At 37.1% G+C, this 21882-nt stretch overlaps 1 protein-coding gene across 1 annotated transcript in view; it reads right to left on the reverse strand.

The window, feature by feature from the left end:
- The window catches only part of UNC13C (unc-13 homolog C), a 613702-nt gene that overhangs the window by 111650 nt on the left and 480170 nt on the right, over positions 1–21882 (reverse strand). The window contains exons 24-27 of the mRNA XM_032593636.1: positions 16590–16686; positions 15798–15941; positions 9186–9263; positions 3382–3459 (exon numbers count right to left, since the gene is read on the reverse strand). Of these exons, the coding sequence (XP_032449527.1) occupies positions 3382–3459; positions 9186–9263; positions 15798–15941; positions 16590–16686 (397 nt within the window). The remainder of the gene's footprint in view (positions 1–3381; positions 3460–9185; positions 9264–15797; positions 15942–16589; positions 16687–21882) is intronic.

The following is a 21882-nucleotide window of genomic DNA, read 5'->3' on the forward strand; positions in this document are numbered from 1 at the left end:
GCACATAATTTAACTTCTAGCTCAAGTCAATCCATACTGCGGGTTGGCTACTCTATTTTAGTATAGTGTGTCCCAAAACAATATGCACATGAAAGAATCACATGGCATGCTTTATTAAAAAGAAAACAGACTCTGGGCCTCATTCTTAAGGTTACGTTTGCTTCATGTCTTGTGTGAGTTACTATATTTTTCATATTCTCTACAGTAATCACAAAGATGTTATGCCAAAACATGCTCTTAATTTTTATGCAAGGAAGCATGTCAGAAAGTCACAATAGAGGAGAAAAAATTTAGCGGTTTGCTTTTCTTTTTCTTTCTAAGTAGGGCACTAGGAAAAAAAAAAAACCCGATGTGCCCACATGGTCTCTGGGGTATCGTGCGGGCAGGCAGTAATGGTGTCTACACAAGGACTGCTTTTGGAGCCACTGACAACAGCATCATGCCAAGACTGTCAGAATGTCAGGTCATGTTTCAAACTGGGACTCCATTAAGCCAATGTTTTTTTACACCTAGAAAAAGGTTTTAAACATTATTTCCATCTCCAGAGGGAAAAGAGGCTGATCCTGGACAGAGAGAGCAGCTGCGCTGCCCCTACAGTGGTGGGGCTAAAGCGGCAGAGAGCTGCAGCATCATGCAGCAGGGCGTGCGGGCGGCGGGCACTTTGCAGACGGTATGAGACGCAAGCCATGCCGCTGCTAGGAGCCAGCTAATGAACACAGAGTAAACCATTTTAAGCAAGTGCACCATCATTAATCATTTGCTAATTAAGAGTTTTTGTAGCAAGAAGTGCACATCCTAGCACAGGTGGTAGGGGACAAACTATAAGAAACTCCTTAAAAGAAAAACTAGACAGGGAAGCTTCCCTTAGCAAGACCAGTCCCGGTGTTATGACCAGTTCCACTGTGAGAGGAAGACTGGCGTCAGTACACAATGCATTACCTTTAAAGGCCACTGAGCATGCACATATTAAGTGCTGTATAAACTTCTCAATGTGAAGGGTAAATTGTCATTCTCAATAAAATCCTCTTTATCTTTATAACAGCTCCAAGTTAAGGAGCCCATTTAGATAGTGCCCTATGTAGCTAACTGGATTGGAAGGGCTCTGCCCATAATTTTGAGATTCTGGTGCCCAAAGGAGGCTGAGTGTAGCAACTAGCAACTCTAACATAAATCTGCAGAATGACGATTCTTTCTCTCCTTTCTCTCTGGAGGCTGAATGTTACACCCACACTTGGGTTGAGGTCTTGCTCCCTCCTGACATCTCATCAATACCAATGGCAATGCTAACAGTTTTTTTTTTTTTTTGTAACAGATGATGAGGTGAAAATGGAAAATAATAAGATAATAAGAAATTGTTCTTAGAAAGGAGACAGAATATCAAAAGATGATAAGGAGAGGGAGGGAAGGGATGAATGATATTTAAATGCAGGAAAAGAAAAGAACTAGGGTCCATGCTGTTCTCCTAAAAAATTACACTGTTAGAAACTAGATATTCATTCCATTCACTTAATTGATTTTTCCCTTTAAATTATGTATGAGGAGTTTAGCAACTGGCCTTGCAAGAGTGATAAAGGTAGAAGGCACCAACCTCAGTATTTCCATCTTCATTATGTTCTCCAGTAAGAAGAGTTGTGTGATTTAGCTATAGAGTTGTAGCTAAATTTATAATGTGAAACCGGTACATTTCAAATTGGCAATTTTATGTGGAGTAAAGAATCCATTCTTGTTTGGTGTACAAGGTGCCCCATAACATTTTTGGTTAGCACGTGGCTTGGCCCACATAGCTTCCTTAAGTACAGGTCTGATCTGTCTTGTTAATATTCAGTCAGCAGTATATGACTCACATTAGAATCCAACCATGGAATAGTAAGGAAATAGAAGTAGCATTAGGATAAATTCCTGGAAATATGGCATTTTAAATATAACTTTATCCTTACATGATATGTGGTCTTAAAAATTCAGTAAAAGACGACAGAATTCCGCCCCCCCCCCCGCAAGAAATCAGTCATTTCTTCACAATGCTTCTAACAGTAAGTGAACTTAAACTCTGAATATAAACATCACTAAAATTAAAACGGCAGTCTCCAGCTACGATCCTCAATTGCTTGTGTTCACCTAATTCAGCAAAATAATTCAAAAGCGAGATGGATGCCCTCATACTGTGCAAAAGGCACTAACACACGATAGGGAATGGAGTCTTATTTTATACAAAATAAACTGATACTGTGGTTTAAAAATCAGAGTTCATTTTTGAACTATTCCATCTCTGCATGCATATCCTAGTGCTTCTGATTTGTAGGCTGCTAAGCAGCAAGTTCAGTTTTCAAAAGACTGAGTGTCTAAGATAGCAAAAAAAGGGAGGGAAACGTACAGATGTCTCCATGGGGTTAAAAGCAACATCACATGTGAAGAAGCCCAATGTTAAAAGAAGCATTTTCAGCCTTGTACATTTAGAAATAAAAGGGATCTTTGCTTTGAAGTCCAAACTTGCTTCACGTACATCTCTGACCCTTACCTCAATAAGGAACACTGTAACTAAAATCCTCAACAGAAATATCTCTACATTCTAGTGGCCCTTGGGGTTGTTTTAGGGAAGGGGAGTGGTGGGAGAATGCCAGCTGCGTGAACCTTTCCCTCTCAGCACCAACTCTGGTCCCCAAGTCCCTGGATGCTCATGTCGGTGTGTGAAAGGAAAGACCGTGGCAAAAGCAGGAGGCAGGTGCACAACTACTATTTCACTGTCTGCTTGATCCAAATGAGCGAATGAGAGTAAATAAGAAGTGCGATGGTCTTTAGGTCTGGGGGGAAACAGCCAGAAAAGGGTAAGATGCTTACTATCACAAACCTCATAAAAGAATCTTTCTCCTTCCTTCTTCTGCTCAGGGAAATGCAAGTCAAAGATGTTGGACAAAGACACGACACATTACAGACACAGCACACAACACATTTTGACAGATTTTTAGATGTGAACAATAAACTGATGCATCAAAACCACTAGGGCCACAAAGCACATTTCAGAGCAAACATTGATATCAGGTTGACATTGTGCAATATGGTGAAAAAAAATCCGCAGTTTGTAGAATTTTACAGATCATTAGCATATATAGATTTGTGTGTATAGCACTCTCTCTGTATACACACTACAAAAGGCTACTGACCATCTCCCCCCTCCCATTCACACTTCTAATGCATCACTCAAATATTCTGTTGTGTATAATGGTCACCTTATTGTTAATGATATTTTAGATTACCAGCCATGTCCTCTTCTGTTCTTAACCCATGTAAAAAAACTTGATTATGACACTTTCCATAGCAAAGAGCTGGGCTGCTAATGATCTCTAAATAGATATTTGGCAAATGCAGGCATAAAAATATACCCACCTCTTTCCCTCCCATGGATTCAAACATTTTTTCCAGCTGGACCCGCAATTGTTGAATATTGTTCATCAATATACAGGGCTTGAAGTAAAGCAAACAACAAAAAAGATGGTGTGAGAATCTTTTATACATGAAATTATTGAATGAATTTACCTTAAATGTGATAAATATACAATGATCACTGAAGTCGTATTATATCTGGCAAAGAGAATAATTCTGCTATTTTGATTATACTTCTTAAGAGTCAAGAATGGAAGAGGGAAATATTACCACTTTGGGGAATGCAATTTAATAATATATCAGACAATAAACTATTGGGGACTTAATTACTAATCTTTCTTTTCCTCTTTTTTTTTTAATTTTTTTTTCAACGTTTATTTATTTTTGGGACAGAGAGAGACAGAGCATGAACGGGGGAGGGGCAGAGAGAGGGAGACACAGAATCGGAAACAGGCTCCAGGCTCTGAGCCATCAGCCCAGAACCTGACGCGGGGCTCGAACTCACTGACCGAGAGATCGTGACCTGGCTGAAGTCGGACGCTTAACTGACTGCGCCACCCAGGCGCCCCTCTTTTCCTCTTAATTACTGAGCCAAATTCTCTTTTAAAGATTTACTTTAAGAAAAGGTATCGAAATTGTGGTTTATATACCCAATGGAATACTACGTGGCAATGAGAAAGAATGAAGTATGGCCTTTTGTAGCAATGTGGACGGAACTGGAGAGTGTTATGCTAAGTGAAATAAGTCATACAGAGAAAGACAGATACCGTATGTTTTCACTCTTATGTGGATCCTGAGAAACTTAACAGAAGACCATGGGGGAGGGGAAGGAAAAAAAAGGTTAGAGAGGGAGGGAGCCAAACCATAAGAGACTCTTAAAAACTGAGAACAAACCAAGGGTTGATGGAGGGTGGGAAGGAAGAGAGGGTGGGTGATGGGTATTGAGGAGGGCACCTGTTGGAATGAGCACTGGGTGTTGTATGGAAACCAATTTGACAATAAATTTCATATTAAAAAAATAAAAAAATAAAATAAATAAATAATAAAAAAACACCTTATTCTCAAATTCTGACACTCTAAAAAAAAAAAGATAATCAGTTTAACGTTTCCATTATTTCGCCATTTAAAAAACAAAATCACCATCTGAATTTTAAAAATCCAAGGGGGAGGGGTGCCTGGGTGGTTCAGCCGGTTAAGCGGCCGACTTCGGCTCAGGTCATGATCTCGCGGTCCATGAGTTCGAGCCCCGCGTCGGGCTCTGTGCTGACAGCTCAGAGCCTGGAGCCTGTTTCAGATTCTGTGTCTCCCTCTCTCTGACCCTCCCCCGTTCATGCTCTGTCTGTCTCAAAAATAAACGTTAAAAAAAAGTTTAAAAAAAAAATCCAAGGGGGAAAAAGAAAAAAAAAAGACACCTTTAATAGATCCTCTTTGGCTATAGACAAAGTCCACACATTGGTATTCAAGGCCCTTAGTTATCTGGCTCCAAATTGGGTTTTCCTTCCCATCTCTGTCTACCGCAGGTAACTTTCCCCTCTAAGCAGCTTTTCCCCCCAAAACACCTGTGCTTTCCAGACTCCAACTTGGCTTAGCATGTGGCCTCTTCACTTCCACCTCTTTGCCTATTTGAATCATATCCATCATTCCAGATTTGAGCTTTCTCTTTCCCACACTATATCCTGTTGTCACTCACTTGACATTTGTTTTATTTAACTTTATATTGCTTTTCACTGTCTCACCCACTGACCTTAAATGCACCGTACATACTGCTGTGTCCTCTGCTTTTTCTTACTCCCAAAGTACCACACAGAGCCTTACACAAAATATATGTTTAAAAATGTTTTTGACTCCATGTTTCCAGGGAGGCAGAAATATACAATAACATAAAGATGGAGGGCGCTGTGACAGGACTAGATGTGGCCTTAGAATAATAGGAGTTAATTTATAATTGGAAAATAGAATTCAGAATAGTTATAGAATAATTTAATATTTGTCGCATACTGATTCTGAAAAGCCAGTTGACTGGGGGGAGGAAAACAGTGAAAGAAAGGAAAGTGGATCTATCTTCCAAGTTACTGGGAAATGAGCCAATAAAGAATTAGACGCATATAAAGGACTTACAGGACATCAGAGAGGTGTTAGCACTCCTCAGTGGAAAGATTTTATTAATGCTGTAACCACATTACTGACCTTTGAAAAACTTTCTACTTGATTCTTAAAGTGACCACATTCTAACTTCAATTTATGAAAACAATTTTAAACTTTGATTCTCTTCCCTTGATTCTGGTCACATAAGAATTGTATGTCTCTAACACAGATATTTGAGATACATGTGCCATATATTCTGTTCAGTAAGCTGAACCACAATGTTCCACCAATGATTCTGATCCCCAGCTGTGACTGAGAGCCACTTGATCTAGGCTTATCCTTTCCGCTACATGCATAGTCAAAATTTTTCGGGGATTCAGCACCTTGACCCTAAGGCAACAAACTGAATCTCCACTTAGGGCCAGAGTCATTGAGATTTTCTTTTTTTTCTTTTCTTTTCCCTTCCTTTCTTTCATTTTTTTTTTTTTTTTCAAATTGCAGAGGGGGAAGATTTGGCTTGAATCTGGCCATCTTACCAGGGAGGAAATGAAGGTCAAAAAAAAAAAAAAAAAAGACCATGACTCTTATTGAGAAGCAGGAAGACTAGATGGGTAAAAGGTTGTATCACCCTGCTCCCCATGGGTCTAAGTTAACTAGGTGGTCTCTTCTATGATTATTTGATATTGGCATTCAAGCTTATCTTTTTTGGCACATATAACAGTACTTTAGTAATAGTTGTATGAGCACAAACCAACCTCCAAGCCTTTTTATATGACCATTTCCAATGGAAAAGAACAACTAAGAAACAAAATGGACTGTGTGCTCACTTAGCATGGATTGCTATTGGCGTCAGGTAAGGCTACATTAAAAAAAAAAAGATTCAGTTATTCAGAGAGAGATAAAAATAAATGAGACTCTCCTCTTTCATTAAGCTTTCTCTGACTTTGAAATGTCCAATTATCAATTTTATTGAATCAATTTACCAAATCACTACTGAGACCTGAATCTAACTTACAGCTAATCTGGAAACAGCTTTTATTTTAAGCACCTCTATGGTCACTGAAAACAAAACAAAACAGCTAACATGTACAGGAAAGGGAACATTAACCCAATTCAGAGGTATCATTTGTTGATGAGTTTAGTTAGATAAAAGAACCTATGTTCAAGTTGTAATCTTTTTATTTGTATATAATTTGGCTTTTCCCCTAAAAATATCATAATGCATTTCATCTAGAACAAAGTTAGGAACCTTAACTACAGTGAATATGAAAGTTAGTTATGTTGGGACTATGGCCATTTCTACATCACTTCAAGGGTGTTTCTGAGCTGAAAAAGATTTTCAAAAATATTCAAAATAAAGTAATTCTGATTTATATATGTTGTGTTGCTGTATTTTGGAGTACAGGGACAACAGATTAAAAAACTTGTGATCCATTTTCAATTTAAAACAAAGTTCTAACTTAAAAAAATTTAGAAAAAATTATTCTGTCATTTTAACTATCTAACATTCTAACATTTTAACTATCATCTTTAATTCTGACCCCTGGGAAAGCATGTTATGGTTATCTCTTAAAGGATGTCTCTATTTTTTTTTTTTTTTTTTTTTATTTTTTAGAGAGAGAGAGAGACAGAGAGCAAGCAGGGAAGAGGGCAGAAGGAGAGAGAGAGAGAGATTGAAAGAATCTTAAGCAGTCTCCATGCTCAGTGCTGAGCCTGACACGGGGCTTGATTCCAAGACCCTGGGATCATGACCTGAACAAAAATGAAGAGTCAGACACTCAACTAAGCCACTGAGGTGCTCCTGGATGTCCCTCTTTAAAAGTTTCTAGATCAATTTGCAGAAGAAATAGGTATATGGGCATAAATATACTGAGGGGTGAAAAAAACAACTTATGATGTTCTTGATATTGAAAGAAACCTATAATAGTTCTATGCACATGCATAAATGTACAAATGAACCTCTTCAATTTATCTCAGCTGAAAGCATAACTAAGCAGGTAATTGCCGTTCTTTCACGGAAAAGCGAAAATGATGTTTGGCATTTGAATGAGAGTCTAAGACTTATTAAGATACCAGGAACTAGGGGCGCCTGGGTGGCGCAGTCGGTTAAGCGTCCGACTTCAGCCAGGTCACGATCTCGCGGTCCGTGAGTTCGAGCCCCGCGTCGGGCTCTGGGCTGATGGCTCAGAGCCTGGAGCCTGTTTCCGATTCTGTGTCTCCCTCTCTCTCTCTGCCCCTCCCCCATTCATGCTCTGTCTCTCTCTGTCCCAAAAATAAATAAAAAACGTTGAAAAAAAAAAAAAAGATACCAGGAACTAGGAAAGAAAAGCATTAAGGAAAAAAGTTCTTGTGCTGTAATATTTGCAAGAGTATTTATTCTCTTTCTTTATAAATACTTGATTTTGAAAAGTATAAAATATACAGACAAAATACAAGTAATAATAAACATTGATTTATGATTTTTTTCTCCAATGTTTCTAAAAATAAAATATACTATAGAACGTTACCTCATAATACAGTGAAAGTCTGCAGGAGTCCTTAAGGCTAATTTTCTGTTCTGAATGACAAGAATTATCCTTGGTAATTCATAGCTACCTTTCAAAATGTTCAACTGGCTATCCTAATATAATCAGAATTTTTTTCTGAAAATACCTGGCACTATCGCTTCTCGGCCTTTTGGCCAAGATCAAGTGAAATTACCTGGCACTGTTTTTGATTTTCATCATAATATATTTCAAATGCATTATAAATTTAATTATAAATATATGCCTTGAGTAAATCAATATCTTGCCTATTATTTATAATCAATGGCAGTTAGAAATCACTGCTGGATATGTGGGAATTTTCATAAAATTTCTAGGCAGCATAAAAATTTAAGAGAAAGAAGTATCTTCTGGGACCCTCAAGAACCATTAAGACTGACATATTAATGAGCTGTCAGCCAGAGATCAATGAGGTTTCAGTGGGAATTCTATTTTAGGTTCGCCTGATAGTGGGAACTAATTTTTTAAGGGGGTGGACTGGTTTTCCTCTTTAAAAATATAATACTAACTTTTGTAATATATTTTTTCAGTGTTCAAAAAAATTCCTATAATGTTGCCAATATATTTCTCCTAATATTACATATGGTGAATAGGAAAGATTTCACCTTCCACCATAGAATAAACACAGATTATCCTCTAAATCACTTTAGTTTATCTTACTTCCCTTTGTGCTTTTTATTAAGATGCATTGCTGGTTTGAATTTATAAAGATTTTCTCAATCATCCAAAAAATAAAAGGCTAAGTTAATAACTTGGAGTAGAAATCAGAATCATTTCTTACTTTAACTATCTTTCTCAATTTATTTGAAAACCAAAAGATAAATTATACTCACTTTGGTACTGGAGGCCAAACTACTCTGTTTGTGTCGATCTAAACAACTTTTTAATTCCTAGTTTAATGTTTTATGATTATGTGGGTTTTTAATTGTTTATGTGAATCTTGTTCCTCATGATCATGGAAAACCACAAGTTGGCTGACCTTGAGATGCTCTTAACCTTTCTCTGATTCTGTAATGTAACCAGTTCAGGACTCCTAGAGAAGTTTTCAAACTGTTTCTAGAGATCCCTTATTCCCTATTATCCTTGAAAACAGAAAGAAAACAGGAATTTCTCCTGCTTACTTATTAGTTTAAAAAAGTACATCTCAACGGGATAACATGAAAGCAGGGTTTTACTTACCACATTTTCCTTATCGCAGTATGAACTGAAATCACTCGATACAATCGCAGCATACTGAAGCAGTACTTTATTGATAGTCTGGGGAAAGAATTTTAAAATGTATCCAGTTATGCACACACTACCCAGTTTACTGCTAATCAGGCCAACCTTTCTTTTTCAGCTACAAGGGGGCCATAAGCAGTGATTAAATCTATGCCCTTGCCAAAAGAAGCATCTCAAACTTTTACGTTCAGATGAGAATTTGTGGTATTTCTGAGTACCTGTGAAAGATAATCCACATGAATTAATTCAATTGTAATATAATCTCTCTAGCATAAAATTCTTTTTTCTTAAAGATTTTATTTTTAAGTAATCTCTATACCCATTGTGGGGCTCAAACTCATGACCTGAGACCAAGAATCACATGCTCCACTGACTGAGCCAGCCAGGTGCCCCATAAAATTCTTTATTTGTAACTTAACTAAATACTTCAAAGATATATGATTTTGTGACAACCTCCTCTATGATTGGATGCTTATTACTTAATGACAATAACACTCCTCCCCTCAGGCCCCAAACAACCTGCCTTATGCTTTGACTCCTTCCTCATGGTTTCTAGTTCCTACACCCCTCTCACTCTTATCGCACATACATATACCATGCCCAAAGTCTCTGTGCTGGTCATTTTCTCAACTTTCTACCATGTTCGTAAATACCTTCTACAATTATAAGTGGGATCAGAGCATTCCTGTGCAAGTCACTTAGCAATGGATATTTTCAGTAATTTTCTATAAGGAGCCTTACTAATATCAAAGACCACCTATGGAAAACTAAAACTTCAGCTTTTGTTGTATCACACTATTTCAATACATTTAACTTAATTTACTAAATTATTTATTGACAAATTATTTTCTAAAAAATGTCCCATTTTTGCCTTCTTTCTGTCCTCTTCATCCTAATTCCACATTTTCCTTCTCCATTTAATAAATGTTTCTCAGCTTAAGGATGCCCTCTGCTTCCACTAATTATGCAAAAATAAGGAAAAACAAACACATTTTGTTAAATTTTATTTCAGTTACTCAAAGATATATTGATGCATTTGTATCCTACTTTTACTCACATAGCTTGAATTATCCTAAGCCAAATGTGGTCATGATTTTCTTAGGAGAGAATGCAATAATAATTATAGATATATACTATCTCTTCTTATAGAAAAGGACAGCTTTTCTTTTTTGTGCAATATATTAATCTGAATTTTCTTTGCATGGCTCAAAATAACTCAGGAAACACCCTAAACGTCTCTCCTTCAACTCAACTCCTTAATCTATAAACCTGAATTCAAATGGAACTATGAACTTGTTTTACAGATGTTTAAGACCATAGTAAAAACCTGAAATTAGGGGAAACATGCAGAAAGAAAATTGATATTTTGTGGAATTACAAAGCATGTTGATAATAAGCGTCAATTTAAATAGACAGTTGGTCTTGGAAAATATAAAATCTTACGAAGTGGGAGACCAATAGATCTAGGAAAACAGATGGCTGATCAGACTGAAGCATCTTCCAAATGCAGCTGTTCAAATTTTACTCTATATATAATGCTGAAAATGACTTTGGGACTTACCTAAAAAGTACTAATTCTCTTGTAAATACGAACACTGCTTTCAATTTGCAGGTTCTAATGATTGTACAAGCGCTAAGACTCATTTCACTGTGATATAAAAACAAAGCAAAGTCTGAATTGAGGATCTTGTTGCAACTCAGAGACTATAACTTGCTCCAGATAAAGTTTGGAGAGGGGAATCCAGATATTCAATTCAGATTATTCTCAAGTTATCTCCCATGGTCTGACATTTGACTCTTCTCTATAGGAAAGCCCTAGTCTGTTGAATTCCCACCTGGGGACAACTGATCCTAGGATCTTATATCTACTAACCTACAGATGCCAATGGTTAGCAAATGACAAGGAGTTGTGGGTAAGGCCAAGAGCTCAGCCATGTAATATATGGTGTAGGGCCTTGTGCCCATAGGAGTTGTAGATACACTGGCTATAACAATATTAACTTCTTTACTAATGTACAAAGTATACCTGAAGGACAGGCTTCATGTACATTTTAGAGGCAACTTAAATTTCATTCTAATTCATTCAACAAAATAAAACCTTATCAGGTATTAATTGTTTAATACTAGTAAGCAGTTACATGAGACATACCTTCCTAAGACACATCTCCAGCTGTATCACAAGCTTTGCCTAGGAGCTTGCTGGAAGTGCCAGTTCTCTGGTACTACTCCAGGTCTACTGAATCAGCAATTCTGGTGTTTGTTAATAAGCCTCCAAGGTGATTCTGCTGCAAGCTAAAGTTTGAAAACCACAGTCCTAACTAACATAGAGTAGGGTGTAGGTGAACTCTTCAGAGAGAACCTGTTGATGGAAGGTGTACCTAGCAAAGCCTGGAAGACAGAACTTCCTTCTGACTGTGTGAATTTAGTCCAGGATTTTATCTTTATGGGACTCTTGCGGCTTCAGAAATGGGGACAGCAGAGAGAGAGAGAGAGAGAGGCAAGAGTCTAACAGAAGCTGTTTCCATTCTGTTCTATAATAAAATACAGTTTATATGAAGACAGAGTCACGAGGTGTAGATGATTCTCTTATGGATGCAGTAAAGGAATTGCCATTCAAAGAGCTCCAGATGAAATAAAATGAAATTCTAATAGGATTGTGGCAATGAAGCTAGGGATTCTCTACATTTAAAGGATCAGACAGGATTATCCAAATATCTCCCATCTGCAATCTGCTCTCATTTGACATGCAGCTACTGGTATTACTAAGTGAGATAGTGATCAATTACCCAAAGTCATTATGATCTCCTGAGCTAATGGCATGCTCTTGAAATGGGCTAAATATCCTGTCAACACCACCAGTAGGTCCATCTAGGGTATTACTCTTGCAATCAGTAAGATAAGAGCCCTGGTTCAAAATCCATCTTTTCAGCCCCACTTTAGTTATGGAACATTCAGGATTAGAACAATGCATGGAGGATAAGAAGTATGCTATCTAGTAACTGACATCAGAAATGTCACTTCAGTGATTTACAGCACTGTATTTTAATGCATGCAGCGTAAGATAGAATCCAGAGAGTTGCCTAGGTTTGGCTCAAAGGTTGAAAATAAATGGTGAGTTGCTGCTTTCCAACTTATCAATTGATTTGTGATGATACCAGATTGTGGAGGTAGTATTGCTCAGTGGTTACAAGCACTTTATCCATACCATTTCTAGGTGGGTGCCTTATTTGAGTTACTGAAACTTTCTAAGCTTGTTTCATCACTGGAATGATTAGGAAAAATAATAGTATCTGTGTCATGGGGTTGTAGTGAAGAATAAGCAAGACAAAATATGTAAAGTGATAAGTACATAGTGATGGTCAATCAATTATCATCAGTAAGTTTGAAAATTAGGATTACATTCCCCAAGAACAAGGAATACGTGTGTCTCATTCACCATAGTGTCCCCAGTCCCTGGAAACTCAATAAAAACAAAAACAAAAACAAAAACCAGCCAGAATCATAGCCAAAAGTCAACATTCGTTGGTTTGTTTTTAATAATGAAGATATCATTGCTTCATATCTCTTTTTTTTAATTAAACTGCTCATATTTACCAAGAGCAGCAATATAGCCATAGAAATGTTCACTGCCCACATGCACTCTTTGCCTGTCATCAGAGCTATGAAATGTGAAGCATCTCTTTGGTATATTCAGTTTTACATATGCTTTCATAAGAACAAATCATTCCTTTAAATCCCACTTTAGAAGGCTCAGTCTTCCCAAATGTTTGCTGTTATCATTTTTGATGTCTTTTCTCTGGGAGGTTTAAATCAATATAAGTTCCAGGAAGAGAATATGATTTCAATATTCTGACACAAGGATCCTAATTCTAAGAAGGATAGGGTTTTTTTTTTTTTTTCAACATTTATTTATTTTTGGGACAGAGAGAGACAGAGCATGAATGGGGGAAGGGGCAGAGAGAGAGGGAGACACAGAATGGGAAACAGGCTCCAGGCTCCGAGCCATCAGCCCAGAGCCCGACGCGGGGCTCGAACTCACGGACCGCGAGATCGTGACCTGGCTGAAGTCGGACGCTTAACCGACTGCGCCACCCAGGCGCCCCAGGATGGGGTTTTTAAGACCAATGGTCACATGTAATGAAAGAACACCAATTCTAATAGTCTGACATGGCTGTGAAATACCTAATTATATTAACCATAAAGTCCCAGTTTTCATTTTTATGATTTTTAAAAATCATTCCAACAAAATAGAATTTATTTTTCAATGAAATTACCCATTTATACTTTCCCAGAAAAGGTTTATTTTCTCACATTATTTCCTCATGATAATAATTGGGTAGTATTGAATTTACATGGATTGAACAAATTTTAGTTATGTAAAATTTTTTTTATTGTGCCAAAAAAACCTCACATTTCCTCAGTGACACATGGAGCCTAATTCTTTTCTCCTCACTTCAGAGAATGTGTTTTCCTGTGTGTGATTCTAACATAACTCTCTTTGTAATCTCCCACTTCTTTATACTTTCCTCCAGCCCACTTGCTTATACCTTGGGCAGTCTAAACACGGCTGGGTGCAGCTTCACAGCTGCAGAAAGGTCAAAACTACCAAGGAGCGGAGGGTGGTCTGAGGCCCAAGGCCTTGACCCCTAGTGGAGCTTTCATTCTGCTCTCGATACTTACATGCTTCTGGCTTACACAACCTGCTACATGACCACTCTGAGGGTGAATCCTAGTTACCTTTCTCATAGAGTGCACAATTACGATAGCATGTTACCAAATATATTAGCTCTGAGATTATTAAACTCTCAAATGACCCTTCTTCCACAAGTCCCACAGATTTCCAAGAATAGCATGTGACACACTTTTTTCTACAGTATCCCTAATGACCCCCTTTCATTCTTCTCTTGGCAGGCACCCAAAATGCAGCTGTTCATCGAGAAAGGACTTTCTTAGAGAATTTTTTTAGAGTAATTCTCCCACAGAGCTTACTGCAGATTTTACCACGCTGGGAGGTTGAAATCAGCTGCTACCAACAGTTTCCTCTAGAGATGATGAAGAGAAATGATTTTTAGGTATTATCGTTAAAAGCAGGAGATTACTTTAGCCTACCTAATTAACAGATGAAGACTAGAGTTCAAAATACTTGATGGGACACAAATAATGTAATACAGTTTAGGCTGACAGTTTATCTACCTAAAAGTCTTCACTGGCATCTCATTTTCTTTCCTTCCTTCCTTCCATCCTTTCTTCTACTCTTTCTCGTTCCTTCCTTCCTTTCTTTCTTGCATCTACCTACCTACCTACCTACCTACCTATCTATATATCTCACAGCTCCTACTTTCTACTAAAAGAAGTTTGGCCACTTTGCCTGTTCTTCAAGACTTCTTACAATGAGGACCTAAGCTTCCAATTCTAGTTCCATCAGCTCTCTCTGAGTCCTATGTTCTCTCTTCTTTGGGATCTCAGGCTAGAATCCCAATCACAGAATGACAGAGGGTGACAAAGACTCTGTCCTTGACCAAACTCCAGCCAGCCTCCTCTGAGCCCTCTTCTCAACCAGCCCTCAACCTTGGCATCAAGACTTGAACAGAACAGTAACTGTTTCTAGCAGTTCAAAGGCACCTCTCTGGGATGATCCGAGGGCCCCTTGAAGTGCCTACCTGAGAAAACTAGCTAGTGTCTTTATAAGAAAAGCAAATTTGGGTACACAAATAAACACCAGGGGTGCATGTGCACAGAAGAAGGATCACATGAGGACCCATTAAGAAGGCTGACATCCCTGAGCCAAGGAGAGAAGCTTCAGAAGAAATTAAATCTGCTGATACCTTGATCTCAGTCAGGCCTCTAGCCTCCAGAACTGTAAAAAAATAACGTTTCTCTTTTTAAGCCATGATTCTGTGGTATTTAATTATGGCAGCCCTTACAAATTAATACATCTTAAATATTATATAATTTAACTGAGTTTTGGCATTCCTTTATTTTTTAACATGTCAAAGCTGTATATTTGTTTTTATATATATGTGGAGAAAGAAATCTTAAGACTATGTAATCTGATCAAAATCAATCTGTCAACTAAGAAAACTACATTTCATAAAAATGGAATGAATGGCTCAGACTCATACCACGGTTATTGGCTGATTTGAAATGAGAACTCTGTTTTCATGACTCCAAGTCTTATAGACTTTTCATTGTAGTATAGGGTCCGTTAAAAATACTTGCAATTTAAATATGAAATGCCAAGGCTCATTTTCAGCTAAGAAGCACCATATCTGGAATGATTTTGCCATCCATAGTAGTTCCCTCAATGGTATGAACAACTGAATCACTAATGTGAATAACAGATTTTTAAAGATGATAAATTCATATTTAATAAACAAAAAGGGCAGAAAGAAAGTCAGATGACAAGCCTGGAAACAGAACCTATTGGTACTAGAATTAGAAATTCAATTGGGGTAGTGGTGTCAAAGAAGAGTAATACTACAAACAACAATAGCATTTGTCAAATTCTATGTGAGAAAATAATAAATGCCACCATCTCAGAAAAGAAAGGATGCACTCCATTTAACCCACCTTTGCAAATCTTCTCATTAAGTGAGATAATGCTTCAGGATTAGGGCACTCCAGTTTCTTAATAATCTCAAAGCTCTGGTTAAGCTGAGCAAAGACATCAACCACAGAACAAGAGAAGAGGGCATGATCAGACGTCTGCTGGAACTGAAGGGAGAGAAGGCGATACCATTCCAATAAGCACATTAGAGGGACTGTGGAAAGAGTCAAATCACGTAAATAAGTGAATCTCCTATACCATGTACCTTCATCTCATATGCCTTCATTTCCCATTTAATAAAATGCTTACCCATTTCAAAATCATTCATCTCCTTTCCTGGAAAAGTATTAGAACTAATATTAGAGACAGGCTCCTATTAATTGGTTTTTCCATTTCTACATTGAGGGACTAGTTCTCTCATTCCCCATAGATACAAAGATGGGTTAGCAAGCCTATTGTGGCTCAAGACTTTTAAGTTGTTCCGGAGGGATTTGGAGGGTGTCTCCTCCTAATCTTGAAATCCTGGAAAGCTTTCAGGACCAGGGAGTTTTGTTTAAGCTTGGTGAACTTGTAGACCCAGATCAATTCAAGAGGTAAAGGAATCCTGGAAGCAAAAGGGTAATTTTTTTTTAATTTAAACAATTCCCTAGAGTTTCTAGCAGCCCTTAAAAGTTGTGTTTTACATTTATTTTGGTCATTAGAGGATTAAAATAAAATTAATTAATAACAATGAGCCTAACAATCCCCGTTATGTTACAAGTGAATAGTGTGAAAGAGTATTGACAAAAAGTCATCTTAAACGAATTTAAACTTACTCCATCTTTTTTGTCTCTTCCTAGTGCTCCATGAAGAAACTCCATTGATACATCTTCATTTTCATCTAGCCACTGCATGACAAAAGGCTCAAACCACCTAAAAAAAATAATAACGTTACATACCATAAAAGATGTCATTTGCACATAATTAACAGTGAATACTGCTCTTTCCTTACATGAGAGTAATTCAGGACCTAAAATCTCTTTTCATTCCCTTTTTTGTAGTTCTGTTTCCTGGAGACCTTTAGCTTTACGTCATCAAACACATACATCCCTGTTTATTTACTTTCATTGTCTATCTCTTTCTTAGCTCTTCCCATGGTTTTTAAAACAAGCTTAGTTCCCAATCCCCACCCTACAATTCCCTTTATAATTCAAAATTTTATAAAATGTCAATCATGTGTGCTGTGTCCCCTATTATGCCATTCTCTCACTTTTTAGTACTTTACTGTTGGGCTTCCGCCCATACTATTTTTTTTTCCTTTTTTTTTTTTTTAAACGTTTATTTATTTTTGAGACAGAGCATGAACGGGGGAGGGTCAGAGAGAGAGAGGGAGACACAGAATGGGAAACAGGCTCCAGGCTCTGAGCTGTCAGCACAGAGCCCGACGCGGGGCTCAAACTCACAAACTGTGAGATCATGACCTAGGCCGAAGTTGGACGCTCAACCGACTGAGCCACCCAGGCACCCCGATTTATTTTCCTTTAACTCATCTTAGGTGCTCACCTCTGACTTGTGATCTGTAATCCATCCGCAGTTGGGTTTTGTGAATGGTCAAAGTTTCAAAGTTCTTTTTTCCATGTGGAGGTGCAAGTGCAAAGCATCTTTTATTTTAGAAGATAATCCTTCTCCCTGCTGCCTTTAATTGGCATCATTGGTGCATATCAGGTAATGGCGTATGTGGGTTTGTCTCTAGACTACATTGTCCTATTGGTCTATTTGTCATACACTAACACCACTTCATTTAATAGCTGTATATTTTGATTAAGTCTTCATAACTAATAGTGCAGCTCTCAAGGTTTTTTTTTTTTTTCTTCCTTCGTCTTCAAGATTATCTTGGCTATTCCTAGTCCTTTGTATTTCTGTACTCATTTTTTGATTGAATTTGTCAATTTGCACAAAAATATCTGCTGAAATTTTTAGTGGGATTGCATTAAGTCAATAAGTCTATAAGTCAATGGGGGGAGAATTACTATCTGTACAGTAATACACCTTTTAGGAACATTGTGTATATTATTTAAGTTCATCTTAAATGTCTCTTAGTAACATGTCTCTAAGTAACACATTCTAGAAGTAGAAGTCTTGCACATCTTTCATCACCATTTGTTTCTCATGATTTTAATGATATTTAAATGGTAAGGTTTATATGTAATTTTTTAATTGCCTGTGGGTATTATATAGAAACTTAATTAACTTTTACATAGACTTGTTCTCTTTTTAATTCTATTAGTTACCCTGTAGTTTCTTTTTTTTTTTTTTTTTTAATTTTTTTTCAACCTTTTATTTATTTTTGGGACAGAGAGAGACAGAGCATGAACAGGGAAGGGGCAGAGAGAGAAGGAGACACAGAATCGGAAACAGGCTCCAGGCTCTGAGCCATCAGCCCAGAGCCTGACGCGGGGCTCGAACACACGGACCGCGAGATCGTGACCTGGCTGAAGTCGGACGCTTAACCGACTGCGCCACCCAGGCGCCCCGTTACCCTGTAGTTTCTTTTGGGTTTTCTAGATGCACAATTATGTCATACACAGATATTGACAGCATTAATATATGCTTTTGCAATCATTCTATTTTTTCTATTTCTTTCTTGTCTTATTGTATTATATAGCACTTTTAGTACAATGTTAAATAAAGGTGATGTTATCAGCTCTCAGTGTCATTTTTTTTTTTATCTCAGGGGGAAACTTTCAAAATATTGTCAATAAGCATAATGTTTGGAGAGGAAGGGGATCAAGATGACAGAGTAGGAAGATCCTGAGCTTTTGTCCTCTCACAGGCACACCAAAATCTGTAATTATGTATACAACTATCTCAGAGAATGAAGTGAAGAATAACAGAACAGATATTATCTGGTAGCCACAAGGAGACAGCTAAGACAGGTGGAGAGGTGATCTAGTCAGGACTGATGCCTGTCAGTGTAATGACCCACAAGAGAGAGGGATACTGTAACTGTCCCTCCCTGAGGAATAAGGGGTCTGAGACCCACATTAGGCTCCATAGCCCAGACAACCTCACCAGGAAAATGAGCACCCAGAATATGTCTTTGGAAACCAGCAGGGCTTATATCCAGAAAAGCCAGAGAGCAACAGAAAATGGAAACTCTACTCTTAAAGGACATGCACTCAATCTCACTTACTTTGAGTCCCAGCACAGAGGCAGCACTTTGAAAAGCACCTGGGCTACCTGTGAAGGAGTTTCACTGACTAATTTTACAGCATGTGACAGAAGAGTGAGGATCTGTTGGAATATTCTCTGGGAAGAGAAGCCTGGCGGACACCATTTCCTTTTCACTTCTCTTCTATTTAGTTGACCTAGCCCTGGTGGGCACCTTTTCTGACACTCTCCATCTACTGCACCCAGTGCCCGACCCTGCAGAATCCCCGCCTAATCCCCTGCCCTGGCCTGGCTCTCCTCCCAAGTGGTTTCCCACACTGCCGCATATGGCAGGAGACTTCAACCAGTTGTGGGGCCCCTTCCAAGCAACCCCCTGCCCCACCACACATGGTGGCCAGCACTGGGGTTCCCTCAAGCAATGCTGCCTAGGTTTGGGTGCATGCCAATGCAATAGAGCACCTGTGACAGTAGTAGCCAGACCTCATAGCCAGTCAGACCTCAGTCAGCCACACCACAGGAGACCAGATATGGAAGCAACCTAAGTGTCCATGGATAAATGAACAGATAAAGATGTGGTACAGATATATAATGCAATATTATCAGCCATAATAAAAAAATGAAATCTTGCCACTTGTAACAACACCCCCAGAGGGTGTAATACTAAGTGAAATAAGATGAAAAAACACAGACGCCATATGATTTCACTTCTGTGTGAAATGTAAAAACACCAAACCAACATGCAAAAGAGAAATCAATTCACTGATACAGAGAACAATCTTGCAGTTGCCAGAAGTGAGGAAAGGGGAGGGATGTGTGAAATAGAGGAAGGGGATTGAGAGGTACAAACTTTAAGTTATAAACTAAGTAACACATGGAAATACAATATACTGTATAGGAAACATAATAATATTGTAACAATTTTGCATGGTGACAGATAGTAGCTAGATATAGGATGATCAATTTGTAATGTATATAATGTTGAACAAGTACGTTGTACTCCTGTTTGTCGACTACATTTCAATTGAAAAATAGGCACAATGTTTGTATAGTTGTTTCTCTTTTGAAAGAGTGTGTCTTTATTATATTAAGATAGTTCCCTTCTATTTTTAACTTCCAGGAGAATTTTATAATAAACCGGTCTTGTATTTTATTAAATTATTATTTTGTGTCCAGTGTAAGGACTGTAGGGATTTTCTCTTTCATTCCTTAAATGTGGTGAATTGCATTCATTACTTTTAAAATGTGAAACCAATCTTGTATTTCAGGAATAAATACTTCTTGGTCATGCTATATTAGTCTTTTTATAAACTACTGCATTCTATTGGCTATGCTATTTATTTATTTATTTTTTAAATGTATGCTCAGAGAGAAATTGTTCTTTAATTATATGTCATATTTTCAATAAGTTTTAGTAGGTAAAAATATGCTGAACTCAACAAATTATTTGAGAAGTTTTCCTGCCTTTTCTGGAAGAGTTTGTGTAAGAGTGGTGACATTCTTCTTTAAATAGTTGGAAGAATTCCATTTGGAGCCTTCTGCACCTGGAGTTTTTGTTGTGTGATTTTAAACTATGGATTCAAATTTTAAAACTTATGGGCCTATTTAATTTTTTTTACATTAGCCTAGTAAGTTATATAAAGGAATTGGAGATTTTGTCTAACTTCTAAATGTGCTGGCATAAATAATGTCTTTTTATGTTTTACATTACCTTTAGTAATGTCCTTTTCAGATAACAATTTGTGACATCGGTTTTTCCTTTTCATTTCCCATTGGTCTTGCTAAGTCTTCTTTTATCTTTATCATATTTTTAAAACATCAAATTTGGCTTTGCAATTTCTTCCATTTTAAAATTTATTTTTGTTTCAGGTCATGTTGATCATTTTCTTCCTTCTACTTTCTTTTGACATAATTTGGTTTTTAAACTGTTCTTCTGACAGTTACACTATTGATTTTATACCTTTCTCCCTCTCACTACAGAATCATAGAATTCTATAGAATTTCTGTCTATGGAATTATAGAATATCATTCTATTTCCTGTTTTAGCTGCAATCCACAAGTTTCAATATGTCATATTTTATTATCACAGTTCAAAATATTTTGTAATTCACACTGTGATTTCTTTTTTAACTCATGAATTAGAGTTTTCTGCTTAATTTCCCTATCTGGTCATTTTCTAGTTATCTTAGAGTTGATTTCTGGCTTAATTCCACAGTGGTACTAGAATATACAGTATATATTTCAATCTTTGAAAATCCATTAGACCTCCTTTATGGTCGAACAAATAGTCTATTTTGGTAAATGCACTAAGTGCATATGATAACAATGTGTGTTTTGTCATCATTTGTGATAAATTGTAGATAGGTGTGTGTGTGTGTGTGTGTGTGTGTGTGTGTGTGTGTGTTTGTAAACAATTCCCACAAAAAATTATGGAACCTCTAGGTGACCAGGTACAGATATAGATACAGAAGAATAAATATATTTAAGTATGTTATTTGTGTTGTTGGAACTTCTGTATTTTTACTGACTTTTTTGTCTGAATGTTTAGTCAGTTGCTGAAAAATGTAATCTCCAAGTAGCATTGTAGATTCATTTTTTCCTTTTATTTCTGACAATTTTTGCTTTATATATTTTGTTAACATGTTATGAGATACATTTACATTTCTAACTGATATATCTTTTGTTAAATTGCTTCTTCAATCATCACGAAATATTTCTATTTCTCAAAATTATTTTATTATATTTCTTACCTTGAAGTCTCTTTTAATATTAGTATCTTGTGAAAATTTTATCTCAATTATTATTTTCATCCTTTTATTTAACCTTTCTAGATGCATGAATTATGAGCAAGACAGTTTGGTCTTACTATTTTATCTGGTAGGCCAGTATTAATCCATTAATATTTAATGATTACATTCAATTTTCTGATGTATTTAGTCTTAAAAATATCATCTTGCCCCC

Source organism: Lynx canadensis, chromosome B3 (genome assembly GCF_007474595.2).
Source record: "Lynx canadensis isolate LIC74 chromosome B3, mLynCan4.pri.v2, whole genome shotgun sequence".
NCBI lineage: Eukaryota > Metazoa > Chordata > Mammalia > Carnivora > Felidae > Lynx > Lynx canadensis.